Source organism: Eurosta solidaginis, chromosome 4, assembly GCF_040869045.1.
Source record: "Eurosta solidaginis isolate ZX-2024a chromosome 4, ASM4086904v1, whole genome shotgun sequence".
Taxonomy (NCBI): domain Eukaryota; kingdom Metazoa; phylum Arthropoda; class Insecta; order Diptera; family Tephritidae; genus Eurosta; species Eurosta solidaginis.
The window spans coordinates 272,103,157-272,123,323 of record NC_090322.1 but is presented as its reverse complement, the minus strand read 5'-3'; the positions used below and the strand labels follow the sequence as shown (position 1 = coordinate 272,123,323).

General features: G+C 37.8%; 1 protein-coding gene across 4 annotated transcripts in view; it reads left to right on the top strand.

Annotated features, from left to right (window-relative positions):
* Positions 1-20,167, top strand: part of Cen (cerebellar degeneration-related protein 2-like) — a 190,654-nt gene that overhangs the window by 157,642 nt on the left and 12,845 nt on the right. For all 4 annotated transcript variants that reach the window (XM_067786150.1, XM_067786151.1, XM_067786149.1 and 1 more), the window contains exons 2-4: positions 12,966-13,078; positions 19,151-19,299; positions 19,369-19,612. In XM_067786150.1, coding sequence (XP_067642251.1) covers positions 12,966-13,078; positions 19,151-19,299; positions 19,369-19,612 — 506 coding nt within the window. The remainder of the gene's footprint in view (positions 1-12,965; positions 13,079-19,150; positions 19,300-19,368; positions 19,613-20,167) is intronic.

Here is a 20,167-nt window from a genome sequence, read left to right as displayed (position 1 = left end):
AAATAAGAAATTCTTACTCATTACATTTAAATTTTTCTCAATTTAAAGAATTTTTTTAGGAAATGTTTTTATCCTAATTTTAGGTAAGCATTTTTTCTGAGTGTACATATGTAGGTCATTCAACACACTCTGATCGTGAGAAATTTGGGGCCGCCAGAGCCCCACCTGCTCAATAAACAGCATTCCCTACGAGTAGGTTGACAATTGCGATGGAGAAGCTATAAATTGCAATTGTAAGCCCTCAAAAGGTTACGCTAAATAATCCCATTAGTCACTTCACTTCATTATAGCTGCAGCAGGGAAAGCCCTGATGCATTGCATGGACTCTAATTGAAAAGTTACTCTTAAGAACTCCAATCACCTCAGATATGTGAACCTTAATGAACTCATTGATTTGGACAGACGGCTTCTCATCCACTTTATGCCTGATGCACCTCGCTATTCTGCAAGAAGTAATGCCCGGTCACCACATCCGGTGTTATGCTAAGATTAAGTAGGTAGACTATACCAACAGCTAAAATAGTTTGATGCATCCCAAGCAAGTACAATCACTTCCAGACCACTGTCGATGGCATTACAGTTAATCTCATAAATTAAATTGTCGTTTGATTCTTCAAAATATGGTAAATTATATAATCGTAATTGCATTGGAGAGCATCCCACCCCCTAAACATTTTAGTGCAGCAACTTTCGTAGTTTCAAAGACAATGCAATGTTCGGGCAGCTTGAGATGGAGGGTAATAGTAAACTTTCTTTTTAACTTCCACTACTCCTTCACCAGCCTACTGTCCAATAATTTTCTTGAGGAAATGAGGAATGAAGACATTGAAGTTCGCTCAAGACGAATTTGCGGAGTATATTAATGTGTTCAGCCTTGAAAAAAGAAATGCTAGAGTAGTCGAAATCAGGAAACTCGTATCCCACATTATAAAAGCCTGATCAACGTCCAGGCTACAGTTCCTTTGCTTGCAATATTTTTCGGATGCATATTAAGAATGATATTTAATATAAAGAAATAGATTTATGGTTCATAAGGCCTGACATATACTGAATGTGTCCATAGCGTCCTAGTAAGTGTTGTTCCAAAATCGCTACTGATAAACCAGCGTACAATACAAAAAATCACCCCATAGAGGAGTAAAGGCTTGACTACTGACTCATAAAGTGTGTGTAAGAACTCTAGCGAGAGGCCCCAGCTCATGTGGATGGCCTGCCATAGCAATAAAAGGCAGTTGAGGAGATTTACTTTAACCTGGATTAACAGGCCAACTGCGTAGGCAACAAAACACCATGCAAGGCATTCCTTCGACGATCCCGAAACGCTAGTTTGCTACTATTGTACAGATTATAGCGGACTGAACACTCTATTGTATCTTTGCACACTCTTCCCTGGATTGTACACCTACCCCACTCCTCTGCAAGCGTTTTATTACACATGAGTTTGTGGAATAATTCAACTAGAATTCCTTGTACTCCTAACGTAACCAGGGTTTTTTCGAAAACCTTAAATACTCCTTCGATTTCTAGATGTGCATTTCGAGCAATTTATTTGTGCTCTGAGCTATCTAGATATTCTATATTGAGGATGAAGATAACATTATACTCAGACATAACAAAATCCTGACAAATTCTTGACAATCATATTAAAATTACCGAAAAAAACTAAGTTGATGTGAGTAAAATAAATAATAAATTTTCCTAGTAATTTTTAATATGTGATCAAAAATCGTTTGAATACTAAAGGAACCATTGAACACAGATCTGTCAGTATTAAAATTTGTTTTAAGTTCTTGATGTTTTGCGAGTAAATTAATTCTCAAAGACATCCTTAAAATCTGCATTTTGTCAGTGATTATATGTTCCTGAGTTAAGATGCAGTACAATAATGCAATAACAAGTTTTCTGTGTACTTCGCACAGTAGGGTGAATTATATGAGCATATCCAATTCTGCCATAGATTTCGTTTTGCATAGAGTCTGTATTTTTATTTATGAGCCGACAACAATTGGTGCTGGGCGTTCGCCATATTTGGGACGAATAAGCCAGGTTTTATTACGAAATCACGTTGAAGCCGCGGCGTCGCACTATTGTCACTATGAAGTAGTGCGCAGAGATTTACATACTCGTACAGCTTGCGGCACTACCGGATGGACTGACGGAAAATTTGTCAGCCAAGCACTTGAAGTGTGCGTGGGCGTTTATGTCCAAGTACTTTGTTATTTGTTTGGAGCGATTTTGAATTTGAATTTTATTAAATTCATACACCAATTGAAATTTTAAGGAAACTATGTTGCTGGGCAAATAATGATAGTCCATTTTGTAGTTGAAAAATGAAGTTGGTGTACTGATGCAACCAACACCTGCAGTTGGTGTGTGCTACCAGCAGATGCCAATGGTGTCACAAATTGTTGGCTCACTAGAAACCTAAGTGCAAATGCTGTTAATAGGTTAGCCTTGATATTGTAATTCGCATTCAATAAAGTGATTGTCTAAATGAACATAACTTCGAAAGGCAGTGTAAATCATAAACAACTCTTACAAGAATACCTGCAGTAATATAAACAACAAAAGCAGTATATTTATTTATGAAATTCACTGCACTTGCTGTTGTTGTGGTTAGCGTATTCAGTTATGTGATTGTGTATAGCAATTTTTATGATTATTTCGGCAAAGTTATTACAAATAAAATATTATTGGAAAGGAAGAGGAAAGAAAGGCAACGAAGCAGACATCCAGCAGTTAGTCAGTACAAATAAATGTGCGGCGCATATGCACATCCTTTGCCATTCACTATTTTTACTTGTTTCCTTAATTTAACAAAGATATAGCCAATAATAACAAAGGCGCTCAGCATCTGCACATGTGCGCTACCAGTGTGAACACGCACCTTATGACTCCACGCTAACTGTACTTTCACTTTCACGTGCACACGCATATGAAAAAAAAAAAAACGTAAACACTTAAAGTGCAATCATGTGGACAACTTAAAAAGCTGCGCAAGTGCATGTGTTTATGTGCTAAGCGGAAGGTTTGCGCATTTACACCGCGCAGGGGCGCGCGCGTTGATTATTTCCATTCGAAAGTCTGCGCGCGTTCATACAATGTGACATTTACGCGATCGTAACAGCATAGGTTACGAAATCCAAGTATTACGTACAAATGCCCGGTGATAAACGGGATACGATGACAAAAGTAATAACAATAAACAAGATGATGACTGCAACTAAAAGAAAAATGCATAATAATTTTGTAGCAGGCAATTTTTATGCGTGCGCGCGGCATGCGGCAGTGGCTAGTGCGCTAACAGCCGGGTATAATGAGAGGTATGAAACTACAGCGCGTTAGCGAATAGAAAAAATTAAAAAAGTGTAGCTGTTACAAGTAATACGCGCTCTTTTGTCGGTTTTCACTCTTACGCTACGTTGCGCACTCGTCACTATTTGACACATTTGCATTTTCGTATGCGCGCAATTGCACCTTTTTGCGCTTACAACTGAATTAACGAGTGCCAACAATTAATTTTCGATAATTTTGTCTGCGCGTATTAAAAAAAAGTATTTCATTGTACATTTGAAAGCCGCAGCGCTGAGCATTCAATGAGGTTTGTGCGCGCGCCTCACAGTGCGTGCTGCTGATAAATCACGCAAATGTGATAAAATCGCGCGCAAACAAAAGCCTCAAGCGCAAAATGAAGTATATTGACACCTACTTGTATCTGGCGGTGGATAATTTAGTTGCGCGTCCACAAAAGCTGCAATAATTGTTGTGCCTGCGCAAAAGTATGCAGCATTAGGCAACTAATAATCATATGCATTTGCCTCGCCTTTAAAGTATGATTATCAATAATTTCCCAGAGCTATGTTTTGTTGTTGTTGTTGTAGCGATAAGGACACTCCTCGAAGGGGTTGGGTAGTGTTATCGATGTTGATGGTCCTTTCCTTTACGTTCCGGTGACAAGTACCATTAAGGTACTACGCCGACCATCGCGGGAATGATTTGGTTTGACCACATGAAACCATATAGGCTTTGAAAGAGTTGCGCTACACAACGCCTTGAATAAATTGGGTATTTTAGTCGCCTCTTACGAAAGGTATACCTGCTGGTATTTTCTAAGCCACCTAACCCACTTGGGCATCTAATGTCGGGTTGAAAGTCAATGCGGAGAAGACGGATATGGTCTTGTTTACAAAGAGGTACAAGGTCCCAAATTGGACCAGGTCTAAGTTAGGAGGGTGACCCTACAGGAGAAACCTCGCACCAATAATCATCCTAGACAGTAAGCTGTCATCGAAGCTCAAGGTGGAGGAGAGGGTGAAGAAGGCCTCAACGGCACTCTATGCATGTAAAGGAATGCCTGGATGAACGTGGGGCTTATCGCCCTCTCTTTCTCATTGGGTTTTTTCAGCGATTGTAAGCCCTATTCTATATAATAGAGTTCTTGTTTGGTGGAAAGCCACACAAAAAACAACATACCTCAAAAAATTAGACGGGGTATGCAGACTATCGATGCTTAGCATTACGGGAGCCCTGAAAACAACCCCGACCGCTGCACTGTATGCCATTCTGCACATTCCACCTGTAGACCTGGTAGCAAAGAACATAGCATTAACAACTGCAACCAGGCTCGGTGCCTCGGGGCAGCTTGAGCGCCGACCATATGGCCATAGTAGTATAGCGTCATCAATCACAAGACGAACAGACTGATTCCCTATCTGCGCTTCGAAGGAGATCTTAAGGCCACAATAGAGCTGGACGGTTGGCGGACGAGGCGATACATGCATACACAGATATTTCCAAAGTAGTGGAAGTAGTAGGGTCTGCGGTATACTGTGCTGATCCGGAAATAAGCAGATCCTACAGGCTGCCGGATTACTGTGGCGTTTTCCAAGCGGAAATATTAGCCGTAACCAAAGCAGTAGAAACCCTGGAAGAGAATAGCTTAAGCTGCAGACGTGTTAACTTTTATATTGACAGTCAAGGAGCAAATAAGGCAATAATATCGCATAGCACAGCATCTAAATGCGTGTTAGAGTATAAGCAGTCTCTGGAGAGAATCGAGAAAGGGAGAAGCATACATCTATATTGGGTCCCAGGGCATATGGGAATAGATGGAAAAAGCGGACGAACTAGCTAAAAAGGGCGCATCCCTTGAAGTTTGCTCCATAGACGTCCGAATTAGATTGGGCGAGATTAAGCGAAGCCGAGAGGTGCACATGATCGACCAAGCGAGAAAGGCGTGGGTTCAAGCGCGGGGCTGTAAAGTGTCGAAGATTATGTATAGGTCTTACAACCTTAGACTAACAAAGTTGCTTCTAGAGAGGACTGCAGACTCATGACGGGTATTCTGACTGGACACTGCCTTCTGACGTCACATGCCTTTAAATTAGGCTTGGTCAGTGATAGCAGATGTAGGAAGTGGCGGGTTGGAGGAGGAAACGATCGAGCACGTTCTTTGCTCGTGCCCTGCACTTGCCAGGCTAAGACTCCAGCTATTAGGAGTGATACAGCTGTCAGATCTAGAAGCAGCAAGGGGTTTAAGTCCTAGCAAGCTTCTAGTATTTACCAAGAGGACGGAGTTATTTTATAACATAAGTTCTGGTTTTTGATAGCGTTTTTCAGTTTGGTCGTTAAAACAAACTTCTGGTAAAACTACGGACTCAATCAGTCTATGTGAGGTGCTCATGGACCGGCCTGTTCAACCTAACCTAACCCGCTTGGGTCTGACCTATGTTTTAATGAGGGACTGCAAGTAATTGTTATTCTCCAACATTTAAATAAAAAAAATCATACTTAAGTTAATGCCACCACCACGTTCCTTACTTCCAAGACTATTGATAAATGTATTATATTCGAAGATATTTTTCGAGCGAAATATAATACTCGAAAAAGAACTGTCGTTTAAGGATCGAAAAAAAAATTTTTAATAAATACCTGGTCGATATGTCTTTTGCGGCGTGCTATCGTACTTAAATTTTCCTACAAATTGGCGAGACAAAACCAACACATTTTACACCGACTCCAAACGACATTGCTAGCTCCTGTGATGCTATTCATGGGAGAAATACTCAAAGTATTTACCAAACCATCGTCATTTTGATCTTGCTTTTTTTTTTTGGCTATGAAAGCAGGACTTTCACAGTGGTTACTTTTGTTTTAATTATTTTCCGGGAAAAATTCCAGACAAATTTTCATTTTGCGATCGAAAAGAAACAATTAAAAAAAGGACAAGAACCTGAAAGACAATTTATTTTCCGAGCGAAATGAAACATAAAAAAATAACTATTATTTTCTGAGAGAAATAAATATTTCAACAAATAACTCTTATTTACTAGGCGAAATAAAATGCTCAAAAAATAGTTATTTAAAAGCGAATTTTTAAAAGAAAAGCTAAAACTGTTACGACCCCTTTAATAACATAAGTTTACAAATTCAGGTCAACTTTTGGATCTGAGCAGATAAGAACGATTCTTAACTATATTTGATATGCTGAATTCGAATCTGCATCCAGTTTTTTAAGACTGATTCTAGTTTCCGAGTTCTCTCATGATAGCCCCATTGTGCTGTTATAGCACCTTCTAAATATTGACACTGCTTGATAAGTCATTTCAACTGTAACTGTAAAATAATATAAGTGATAAGAGCAAATAAAACTGCAGAGACAGTGTTGCAAAGTTGATTCAAAGTGTTTTTGTTACGTTTGTGGTTGTTATATGATTAAAAAAAAAAAAAAAAAATGCGCTCAAAGATGCGTATCTGCACTACTTTGGTTTCAGAGTAGCAGACACCCATAAGTCATGGATACCGAAATTTATTTCAACAGGTAATTGGTATCTTAACTGGGATGCAATCTGGATTCACCAAATTTTGTTGTTTTTTATGCTTGTGGGATAGCCGCGCAACAACGGAACATCATTATGTAAGAAAAGAATGGCAAAGTCGTACTCAATATGAGCCTGGACTGCAAAACGTCTGCGCTGAACCACTTGTAATTGCACAAGACATTTTCCTGCCACCTCTTCACATTAAACAAGGCCTTATAAAGAACTTCATCAAAGCATTAAACCGTGAAAGACCGGCTTTTCAGTACTTAGTCAAGTTGTTTCCTAAATTGCCATATGCAAAAATTAAAGGAATATTTGTCGAACCTGATATTAGAAAATTAATGGCAAAATGTTTAACGCCCGATGAAGCAGCCGCATGGGTATCTTTTCAAAATATCGTTCACCACTTTCTTGGTAATCACAAATCCCCTAATTTTAAGGAAATTATTGGCGATATGTTGGAAAATTATCGAAACATAGGAGCTAGAATGTTTCTAAAGATGTATTTTCTGCATTCCCATCTCGATTTTTTCCCCGAAAACTTGGGTGATACGAGCGACGAATAAGGAGAGCGGCTACACCAAGATCTAGCCAACATTGAAAGATGATACCAAGGATTTTGGGATGAAGGCATGATGAGCGACTACTGTTGGACTCTAATGCGCGAAACAGATACTAAACAATACAAAAGGCAAAGTTCCACCAATCTTTATTTCTGATTTGTTACTTTTAAGTTAATAAAATGAATATTATTTGACAAAAATCTTTAAAGAATTAATCTTAAAAAATGGAATGAAGAATCGGGTTCAGCGTCATAAATTGTCTTAAAACCCACTTTTAGTTGCCTAGATCCAAAACCGTGTATACTTGTGTAATATTACGCGACATTCACGTAAAATTTTCCACTATTGATGATTATCAAGTTCGTTCCTTAAGTCTTTATTTCTGCAAAAAAGTACTACATAATTACAACGCAGGATACATTGTGACACGTACATTATTTGTTATTAAATTTTTTGACGTATGAAAGTGCCGCTATATGAGATAAATAAATCTGTAGTTTAAACATTTGAAAGCAAAATTTAGACGCATTAAAGCGAATTCTCAGCAGAGACTCAAACACTAAACATTGTTAATATATCTTGAGGGCAATATCTACTAATAGCACACTTAAGCTTTTGTGGGGTTTTACTTAGCCCATTAGGCGGTCGTGTAGTTGATTGCCGGTTTTATGCTCAACTCTCAAATGTATGCGCACACACAAAAAAACAAACTCACTCGCAACGCATTTGCATTTTTTTTCAATTGTTTTGCATAAATTTGTTTGCTTAAATTTTCCTTCCTTTTCGTTTAGTAGTTATGTTTCGCTAATCCGTACAAATATACTAAATGGTGCCACATGTGACGACTAAGTGCCAACACTCGCATCAGTACTTCGCATCTCATTTGCCGTTGGTGCTAATTATTTACTATGAGGGGTTTGGTTATCGGTTGGACGTTGGCCAACGATTTATTGTAGCCAGCGCTTGCGGTCAGCACCAATTGTAGAAGCATTTACAAAATTTACTTGCCTATGTGTATGTGAGTGTGTATGCCTGTGTCCACGTGTTTGTACTTTTGTGTGATGTGGCAGTCGCTCGTTAGTGGCAAGTGATGATGCGCAGGTGAATAAGTCGCAGTAAAATTAAGTGGAAAGTTAATTATTGTTGGCTTTTTTTGGAATTTTATAAATGTTTCAAAATTTTCTTACTAAAGAAGTCTATAAAACTTAAGAGTGCTTGATGTGTTGTAATTAGGAGTGTGCTAAAATATTACTTTTTGCGTAGATGGGTGGGTCTCATAATACAAAGAAAATTATATTTTTATATTAATGTGCTCAATTAAGTTTGATAGTGGCGAATATTTTGATCGTAAAAATAAGAGAATGATGGTGAACTCATAAGACTCGAAAGTCATTCAACCACAAACTGTGCAAAGTGAAATATTTAATTTAAAATGTCGAAATAAGTACCAACGTAAATCACGCGACCCTTTTGTGGACAAATGTGTTCAGCCCGCTCCTACAGTTGTTTATGGCGATTTTCTGGCTCTTTATTACTTGCAAGTTTCTAATAGCAGCACTCTGACGAATATTTTTCGAAGATCGTGGTTCGAAACAAAAGTGTGATTCGAATTTTCTTTGCCCATATCAAGATATACTGATATTCTCCTTTCGTCATAGTCAGCTGAGGGATCGTATATTTCGTCGTCGGGGATCGGGATATTGCGTTAGTCGACTTTATCTCTATATAGAAATGAGGAGAAGCGTTTTCTCCATAACTTCAGCAGGTTCTACATATTAGTTACCATGTAGCCATTATCGCAGGAAACGCCGCGGCATTGGCACCTTTAATCATAGGTCAAATTTTCTTGGAGGGTTTTCGGGCATTATTTCTATCAGTCAACTTGTGTAGCTCTTTTTTTGTTACTATTAACTTTTAACGAATCCATAAATTTTCGATAACAAATCGAAAACTTTTCGACAGCAAATCGATACATTTTAGGAACCGAAACGATAATTTTTCGATAACTATATATCTATAAGCTTTTGGTAAAAATCGATAACTTTTGATAATAAATCGATAACACTCCGATAATAATTCCAAATTTTTTCGATAGAAAATCGATAACTTTTTGATAATATTTTCGATAACTTTTCTGTAAATAATCGATGGTTTTCAATAACAAAGGGAAGTATTTTTACAACAAATCGATAAATAGTCGATAACTCATCAATAAGCTTTGAAACAGTGCATACCTTGCGCGATTGCTCGTCTAATCAAACATTTTCCTTTCTTTTCCTTTTATTTCTTTTTCATTCCCCTCCTTTCCTTTTCTTCCCTCAAATCAACACTAATACGTACACAGTTGGTAAATGTTATCCTTAACCAGCTCCCATTAGACCTCCACACTCACATGACAGCTAAAAGCTCAGCAATCAGCTTTAAAAAGTTAACAGATTGTCTATTACCCACATTGAATTTTGACAAGAATTTTAAAGTGATGTTTCCCGCAAGAACGAGTTGGCCTGTCGACAATGTTTACAAAAAGGGTGTAACCTCACTCTATACTGAAATTCACAATATCCTTCTTCCAAACTCAGCTACTATTTTCCAAGTAGAGACACTGGGTCTGTCTTTTCCTATTATAGAATCGGTAAGAGACGATGGGGTACGCATATACTCGGACAGTGAAGCACGCTCAAAGCCCTAAATTCACCATATACATACGTTTTCTAAAGACGTCGATAATTGTAAGAGAGCGTGACGCGAAGCAGCAAGCCTTGTGCCCATCACACACACTTGGGTTACCCAGCCATAGGAACATTGACGGCAATGAAAAATGGGATAAGGCAGTCACGGTGCACCGGACTTTCCTCAATAAAGGGTGACATTATTCTCAATCTCTACGTATATCTGCAAAATCAGTAAGCAAACATGGCCAAACTACAATCATATTAGAACAGAGTCTCTACTGAATATGTCCAGGAAAGAGATATTCAGTATCATATCCACTATTACGAGCACTTGCAATTTGGCCCACAAGCGGAAATATAAGACAGTCATTCATTTCAACATGCGATTCCGAACTCTAGGCAGTTTTGTAGTGCCAGACCTAGGGGTGAAGTCAAAACGCTCCATACAGGACATCATAAGGTTTATTTATTTAACCAAATGGTTTGAGTAAACATACAGGGTATATTATGTATTTGGCTCCAGGAGAATATGCATCAATAGACAGCACAGCAAACAACCAACCAACATTGCTCTAAACTTACGCTTTTATTCTGTATTCTACATCAAAAAGCCGAAATAGTAGCGATCATTATTTTGTTAACATAACTAACCAGAAAGGTGCCACTGTTTAGTTCCGACATGATCCATTGGAAAGTGTACGGAGTAATTCGTTAAATTTCCTATATTGAGTTATACTGTTTTCACACAGACGGCTTATTGAATAATAAAGGCAGTTTTCTACATTAAGACGCTTATTGAGCTCAATCTTCCCTACAAAATTCGAATCTATAATTATTTCATTAGTAGCTAATCGAATGCCTAATGAAGTCAAAAGCACAATGCAACTCTGTTGGCAGCGTTCCACTTCTTAGCATCGAACAGCTGATTATAACCTTTTCTATTTGATTTGATACATCAACTACCGGCGCAGTACGATTTTGACATTTGTCCAACGAATTTACAAGTACATGGAATTTTTTTATGTTTGTAGGTATGTCACCATGCTGCCACCTTGTATCGTTCCGCCATGGTTGTCGTCACATAGTATTGTCATTTTATTCGCTTGACATTTCATCCTTCATACTAATCGAGCAGTTACTTCTGTGTGAAAGCAAAAAATTTACGATTTCATTAGAAGGTGAAATGAGATCATTAAGTTTCTGTGTGAAAACAGTATTAGTCCACATGTGCTTTGCCTCACCCACTTTGATGTTGCCCGGTCTCAGCTACTCCATTCGTGGGATATATAAAATCAATCGTTATTGATACCGTATTTTAATCTTAATAAACATTTTTTTTCTCATAAAAATTAAAAAACAAACTTTACTGATTTTAATAATAAATTCCTTCGTCTCAAACTAAAATATCAGAAGATCTTAGATCTTTCACCTTTGAATGCTATAATAAAAAATAATCAGCCTCTTAACCCCAATTGATTTAAGCTTGAAATAAACGTAAATCTCAAATTATTTATAAACATACACAGAAATGCGTGTATACGTTTTACGGAGGTGTCTCTACTGGTATCGAACTAGTCCGAAAAATGACACACTTTGTTAACTTTAAATCCTAAGTTTTAATGCAGAAAGCCCAAGCGCTCATCCACCGAAATGCTCAAGTGATAGATAGCTTTACTTTTAGATGTGAGTTGAGTACCTATCCACTGTTCCATGGCAATCTTCGAAGCCAATAGTATGAGACTGACATATTTCTGATTTTAACTGTAATTAAAAAGTGATAGAATAGCAATATGGTCTAAATCACTGTTCACAATCACGCTTGCCAAATAAACGCAATCACGCACCACCGGGACAATATGAAACATTGAGTACATGAGTTGCTATATAGGCGGCTATGCAAATGACCCTTCTCTCTCGAAATCTAGCAATAGAAACTAGCACATCTCACGCTCATATTATGGCAGTTCACAAGGACATTTCATAGATCGCAGGGTCATTGGTTGATTCTATAGCATTATAGTAAGAACTTATTGTTATGATTGTGTGTGTAATTGTGATTGTGTGATCAGTCATGGTAATTCCTTATGTGATATTTCAGTCGCCGTTAAAAAATCACTGGTACATGAATATTATCCAACTAGCTTGTATACTTGTGTTTGCTTGCAGGGTATATATAAGTCGATGTGCATACATATGTATGAAAATGTGGTCAACCTTCTCCTCCTCCACGTCAGTTAATTAAAAAATATCATAAATTCAATTAACCCGTAAATACATATTTAACTCGTTGAGTGTTGAGTGAGAAAATTATGCGAGTGCTTTCTGTCTATGCCGCATCGCAGACACATATTTGAACCTCAGCTTCATTGGCGAGTTTTCGTCGATTTGGGTCAATGGGAATTCTCGCATGAATGCATTTACAAAAACAAACGAATACCTTGGACAGTATTTTATTTGAACTTATTTTATCTTCTCTTTCACAAAAGCCATGATTGTGAATATACGTGTGTGTGTGTGCAAATCTCACTGTATGCACTTGTGCGGCAGAGCAAGTGAATGCCTTCAGAAAGCCCAATGTTGTGGTGTGAAATTTGTGAAATAATGACCAACTTCGGCTTAGCTGCACGTTACATTGTCTGTTCAGATTGGTGTTGAGCATTTTAAATTCTTTCATTTCTTTGGCTGTGACTTTGGCTTTTGTGGCCTGTCATCATCGCGTTACACCAAACAAATTAAGCTCATAAATTTCAGCTTTACATTCTTCTACCGGATTGACTTTTCACATTTTGTATGCTTTAAGATTTTTCTTAAGTTATATTTAGTAAACAAGCTTATAAGCATAATGAAAAAGATGTGTGTGCTTTCTTTTCTTCATTTATTTGTATTGTATTTTTCTCTAACTTTTGCAGATTTGCAGCTTGCCGCCGAGCTAGGAAAAACGCTTCTCGAGCGAAATAAGGAGTTGGAGACGCTGGTGAAAGAGCTGAAAGGTACCATCGATGAGCAGCAACAGGAAATTGTGGTAAGTTGGCATATTTTAGCTTACAAGTATTTAAATAAATATGGCGTATTAAGTGCAGTTGTTGCCATTTTTTATACCCAGCTTTTCTTGCACGCACCCAATCGGATACCAGCGGGTTTTGTGTCGAAAAAGATTTTGGCTGTTACTCGATAGCTTGATCAAAAATTACCGTTTCCAAATTCGGTCCACTGACTCAGCTGGTTCCAGAATAGAGTGGTATTGAAAATTTGCGAAATTGAACATGCCCGCATTTTCGATATCGAAAATTTCTAAAAATTACTAACATGCGATCGTTCATTATCACAGACAGATAAAGTGATGAAACTTGACAAGTTGTTTTAATTTACACGTAAAATAAAAATTTAGAAACATCTTGGAAAATGGGCGGCGCCTCCCACATTAAAAAAAAAAATTAAAGCATTAGGTCAAAATTATCGCGCGATGGCATGCAATATAAGAATTCTGTAAAATTAAAAAAAAATAGCGTGGGGCGAGTATCACCCATACATAATAGAAGTCAATGTAAATGGTTTGCAAGGCGAAAATCAAAAATGTTTGAAATTTGATATGAGCATTGTGCTTCCTTGTAATTAAACCTTCGCAAACCGATTTCGGAAGTGTTTTCGAAAAATTCAAAAATTCGGAAAGTGTTAAAAAATCTGCATGAAAATTTCGATTTTTCAGTTTTTTTTCACATGCAGTTACGTAGATGAGCAAATTTGAGTCTAACACAGTAAATTGATGATTTTGAAATTTCGTTAAAACATTATCCTTATGATGCTTAATCGTTCATAGCAGACGATATTTGCATATGTGTAAGTAATAGATGTGAAAGTAAATGATATATTTCAGCCTTAATATGTTCTCTTTGAATTTCTCCTTAGTATAGATGTGAGAGCATGCAGCTGGGTATATAATGTGCGCTTGCACCCGGACTTAGACTTTCTTACTTGCTTCTACATCTAGCAGCATTTGCATTAGACACATACGGCAGCATAGACCACTATTTACTTGGCCTGTGCGCCATAGCCTTCTAATAGCCAACTGCATTGACCACCAGTCTGTGTGCTCTGCTAAAAATCCTTTCCTGTTCGTGCAGCCGCTTGGTTTCTTGATTGCAGGCGTTTTGTTGTGCTGCCTGACTGTAAATTGGCATCGGGCCAATTATTACATGTTTTTGTTGCTGTTATTAGAGCATGCAAAAGACAACATACCTAGCCTAACTACATTCGTACATACAAGAAATAAAATCATACAAGCAAAAGTAGATTCCAATGCACGAAAGCATGGCAAATGTTGAATATGTCGGTTGTGTTCTTCTTGTTGTTGCTAAAATATTGCCACTAGCAGTTGCAGTTGATTTTTTGTATTGCTTGAGTTAGCCATTTGGAAGTTGGTAGTCACCGGTCGCCTGTTGCAAATTGCACTTGGTCAACCACATTCCAATATCAGTTATCAGGATTTGCATTTTTCAAGATTTGTCCAATCGCCCAGTGCTATTGTCAATTTATTTATGTTGGAATCAATTATTTAGCGCTTGCAGTATGCAGTTTTCCACTAGGCGTAGAAAATAAGCGTAATAATAACATACGATAGATTTGTTATGATATACAGGAAGGATTTTTTGGTGTTGTGCGTATATTTAAGGAACTCATAGGAGCTTTTCATATTTTCCCAATTCAAATAAAGAATATATTAATCCATAAAGTAACAGATTGCTTTCTTTTAATCACCAGAATCATTTACCCAGATGTAGTTTAAGACGAGTTATTTTAAAAACATGCGGGCTCTATGTTTTGTCGAAGGCTGAAGTAACCCTCATTCAATCAGGGCCATGTATACATTTCTAACCGTGACCTTAAATCTAAAAATGTTGTGCTACATCTATGACCACACAAAATTGCAAGCTATATCGGTTTTTGTGAAAAGGAGATCTCACAAATTGGTCTTAATTTTGAAACAGATAATTCTAAAGTTGTAATTAACAAAAAATTGAATTTTGCTGCTCGTCAGAAATTTGAAGAGTCGAACCTGTCTGGTTCAGAATCATGATCTATCCACTAAGTTGTGCGTGTCTTACAATCTGAGCAAGGAGAAGAATTGCGCTCTGCAGGCACAGGGTAACCCCCTGATATCTCTTGCTCCATTGGGGTTCTAGCCTTCATTTTTTATCTCCACTGCAGCGCTATCGCACACTAGCATCGTGTTTTGCTTGGTTTTGGTAAGGTCAAAATGAAATTTTGATATCAAATTTGCCATGCTGTTGGGCATATGTCGTTTTCACTTAATGGTCAATTTAATGGTCCTTTGCAGTCAAAACGGATGGAAACTCATTTCACGATGTGTGACAAGCCATTTTCGTCATATGACCAAGTCTGTGGTCAAATTTGAGCTAAAGAAAACCAAGCATTTGACAAGAAATGGTCGTGTACAATTACACTTCGGGAGCATTTCCATATTGTTGTTGTTATTATTGTTGTTGTAGCGATAAATACACTCCCTCAAGGTTTTGGGGAGCGCTATCGATGTAGATGGTCCTTTGCCACATATAGATTCGGCATGTTTCGTTAACAAGCAGCATTAAGGTATTAGCCCGACCATCTCGGGAAAGATAGAATACAACCACATTGATTCCCGCACTCTATCCTTTAGGTCCATGAGTAACTTTCGGTCAACAAAACCTATCCCGCTAAATATGTGCATGATACATTCATATTTCCAATAGCTTTCGTCTCGCGTAACGTTGAAAATTGGGTTGCGGATGCTGTGAATTGCGGTTATCAACGCCTTGAATTCCAACATTTCTGTATCGTTGTGTACCCTTTTTGTCATAAAGGTGTCGGGACTGGGACTAGTTGTTTCTTTGGGTATGATTTCACGATCTTTTCTGAACATTTTCTGGGTTGTGTTTGGTACTATTTTCTGTATTTTTGGGGCTTACTTTGGAAACATTTAAGAACTACTCTGGGAATTTTTCGGGATCATATAATAAACAGTTTTAGACCATTTCGGTATACATATGGGACTATCATGGAAGCATTTACGGATTAATTCGATTTTTTTCTCACCATTTAAGAAATTTCTCAGAACAATATCCGGATTACTTGAAGAACTTGTGGTGATATCAAGGAACCAGAAAAAGCCACATCAAAGCCTTTAAAAATAAGTATTTTCAATTGGAAAAATATTTTTCCAAGCAGGGCCGCTTCTCGGCAGTGGTTTCGCAAACACTCTGAGTGTATTTCTAACATGGAAAGGTTTTCAAAGAAAATTCATCTGCTTGTAGATGCCATTCGGAATCGGCTTAGAAAACAAACTACAAGAAGAACGATGTAAATTTGAAGAGAAGCTCGCCTGAATCTCCTCGGAGGTATATCGCGCTCGTAAATAAATTCTTTACTTGCTTATATACATATGTACTAGTATTCATATAGGAATACATACATACATACATACATACACGATTGTACAAATAAAATTGATCTTAGCGAAATCCATCAAATTACCAACCAACTTCAATTTAGATCGGAAGTCGTTCTCAGACTTCAATGCATAAATGGATCATGCAAATCTTGGGTCACATTTCTCAAAAGGAAATTGAAACCCCAAAAATTTTCCGTTGCAACAATTACTCTTATAATTGAGTACCTTAGCAGAGTAATTGTTTAGAGGGCATATATGCGCCGCTCTAAATATGCCGCGTGAGAAGGTTATACTTCAGTTAATCGCAGCGACATAATTTACAAAAAACAGGCGCCACCTTTCCAAATATTGCTTTAGCTTCTTGCAATATTCTTGCGTTGCAGCTGCAAATGCGGTCTTTGTATGCTGCACCTTAAGCAAAGGCAAAATGTTGCAACTTAATCAAGCATAACGGTTTACTAGCGCATTTCGCCGCCGAATCGATAAGGCCACCTATAATGTTACAGATGCTGGAGGGGCTGTTGTTGTCAAGTACTGCCATTTAGGTTGGCTGAGATTTCACTAAAAATAACAGTATTTTCTCGTCTAAATTGCTTGAGAGTTTATCTTAAAGTGTGTTTCGTTGTGCCCGCCATTTTCGTTCGTGTGGAAAGACTGATATCAACACATCAAACAAAAAAAAGTAAGGAAGTCTTAATCCGAGCCAAGTCGAACATTATATACCCAGCGGTGCGCTCTCATAAATATATTACAGCTAAATTTGTTGTTTTGGTTTTATAGTGAAAATATGACAAAATGAAACATCAAGTAAAACCGGTTGGGGCAATGCCAATTTCCAAATTATTTGAAATTTCCCTACTTTGTTCTGCTATATTACTCCTGGCAATACTATTATAATGTTGTCACATTCCATAAATATTAATATAAGACCTTATAACAAACTTCTTTTGAAAAAGGGGCCGTGGCCTTCAACTGATTTTACTCTGGTTTTTCTTTAATACCAAAAGTAATGAACTACAATATTTCAACATGGTTTCAAAAGGGGTTTGATTTACTGTTTCCAAAACTGTTAAAGTGTTTTCCTTCAAATATATGCTGTGCCACGCCCACTTCCCGAAATTTCAGTAAATTTCTTTTTTACGCCATAAAGTAAATCCAATCGCCAAGTTTCACCACTTTATCGGTAGTTGCCAAAAAACTATCACACATTGAAAAGTGGCCGTGGTTATAATCTGATTTCGCTCAATTTCGCCAATATATTGCGAGCTCTTGTACTAATTGGAGAAGATATCTCCATTTAAGATTTATAAGAGGTGGGCGTGGCTTTCAATCGATTCACTCATTCAGTAAATCCAAATTACGTTATCTGCTCCATCCATAGTTGGCGCAGTGCACAAAGTTTTCAATTCCACTGAATTTTTAGTGGTGCCCCACTTAGCTTGGCAGATGGCAGTGCGTGTTGCAATAAAACATGTATGACCGCCAGTGAATTTTTAGCGGTCGGTGGAAACGAAAATTTAGTGCACTGCGCTTAACTATGGCTCCATCAATTCAATACCGAGATGTAATATCGGTGTAATGGAGTTACCTACGGAAAAGATATTTAATTTTGTGTTAAAATTATATTTAAAGGATACATTTTTGAAAAAACTGGGTGTGTCGTTAATCAGCTTAAGTAGTTTTAGGCCTGTGCATATGTAATAATAAAGACGACATTCACGCCAAATATCAACTTGACATCATAACCGGCTTTTAATTTATGGCTTGCAAAAATTACCCATTTTCTTCTTTTTATGTGGGGCTTGCCTCGAGCATTTTCCAATATCTTGCTAAATTTGTGTCACAAAGTCAATCTAATTATCTCTCAAGTTTCATAACGTGGTCAGTATTTAGTAATTAGGTATAGCAAATTTTTGGTTATTGTAAAAGTGAGCGTGGGTTTTCTTAAACTTCGGCATATGCAATATCGATATAATCTGGGTCCAGACAAGCCAGAAGCCAGTGTATCCACTTTGGTAAATACATCTTAATGTTACCTCAAGTAACATTAATCGAAATATTTTTCCATACTGATAATTTTGAGGAAGTTTCTTTATTTGTGTTGACGCCTTTATATGATTACAACCCACGATTCTCCGATTAAAGTTACAATATCTTTTACAAGCACAGCTGGGTATAAAAGGAGCAACTGCGCTTGTGCTTTTCATTTCTTGCTCATTCTGACTGCTGACTTTAGTGCTTGCGGCATTTGAAATATGTGCTATAATTTTTTTTCGTTTATTTATTATTTGCTTTGGTCATAGTGAAAAAACGTGTCCAAAAAGTAAAATACAATAAAAACAATGGTAAAATGCAACTGACCCATTTAACGCACGAACGCTTGCGGTGTGCGCGCCATGTCACAGCTGTCCGTCGCCGAAAGCCACATCAAGTGCGCGGCGTGAATGTGCCCTGAGGCCGCACTGTTGCTGTGTGACGACGCTGGCAAACGGCGGTAACTTCCGCACTCACGCGCCAAATTATTCAGCGTCGTCGATACACAAATATAACGTCATTCAATTAAAAAAAAAAAAACAAAACCTAATTTAGGCATCCGGCTGTGTTGTGCAAATTTAATTAATTTAAACTTTTTTCTTTTCATCCCCTTAGTATTTGAAGAAGCACACGAATGCATTACGTGAGGTCAATGATACGCGTTTAAAAGTGTACGAGCAATTGGATATTGGCATACAGGAATTAGAACGCGCCAATCAACGGCTGACGCTTGAAAACACCAGCGATAAAAAGCACATTAAAACGTAAGTAACCTGCTCAAGATCTCAATCCAAGACAATCCTATATATTTTAATTTCCGAATACCTTTATAGGCTTGTACAAAACATCGAAACGCTTGAAGCACGTCAGGATGAGCTCAATAAGCAGTTGGAAGAGTTACGTCAGACGCTCTCAATGGAGCGACGAAAAAACGAGCGTCTTAGCAGTGCCAATGAGAAACGAAATGCTGCTGGTGCAGCCAATGGAACGTATAGAAAACGCGAAGAGCATGAAATCAGCGTTGTTGCTGCAGATCCAACTTCAAAGAGTAATGAAAAACAGAGTAGCAGTGAAGCGGTAAGATCTAACATTTAGTATAGTACTCGTGTAAGCGCCTATATGTAAACAGGGCAATCGAGTGCATAGGATTTATCTTAAAAAGGCAGCTAGGGAAGCGCAAGATTCAATAAATATGATTTGTACAGCAAAACAATACAAATTAGGGGTTCAGAAAATGAAACCTCCTCGCTACCTTCCAGATACATCACGTGTAGTACGCGGTGGAAAGATTATAATCAACATGGATGATATTAAGATAGAATGAGTAACCATAGCTAGCTTATGTTTGCTCTGCTGTACTTTTGTAAAAGACCGGAGTCCTAGTAGTGCGCGGGACGCCATTTTCATGTACTTCCTTTTGAAACCAGTTGTTGTTACTCGACACTTTGCTCGAACCGTTTGGTTCGGTGGTTGATAGCCTTTAGCTAATTGAATTTCGTACTTGCTTTAAGTTCCTATAGTATAAATCTGCCCAGAGTATGAAATAAAATGTGCGCTACAGCGAAGAATACGCATAAGTAGTGCGGAATTGTTTTCCCGCTGTCCTTTCCGCAGCAAATACTGAATATTTTT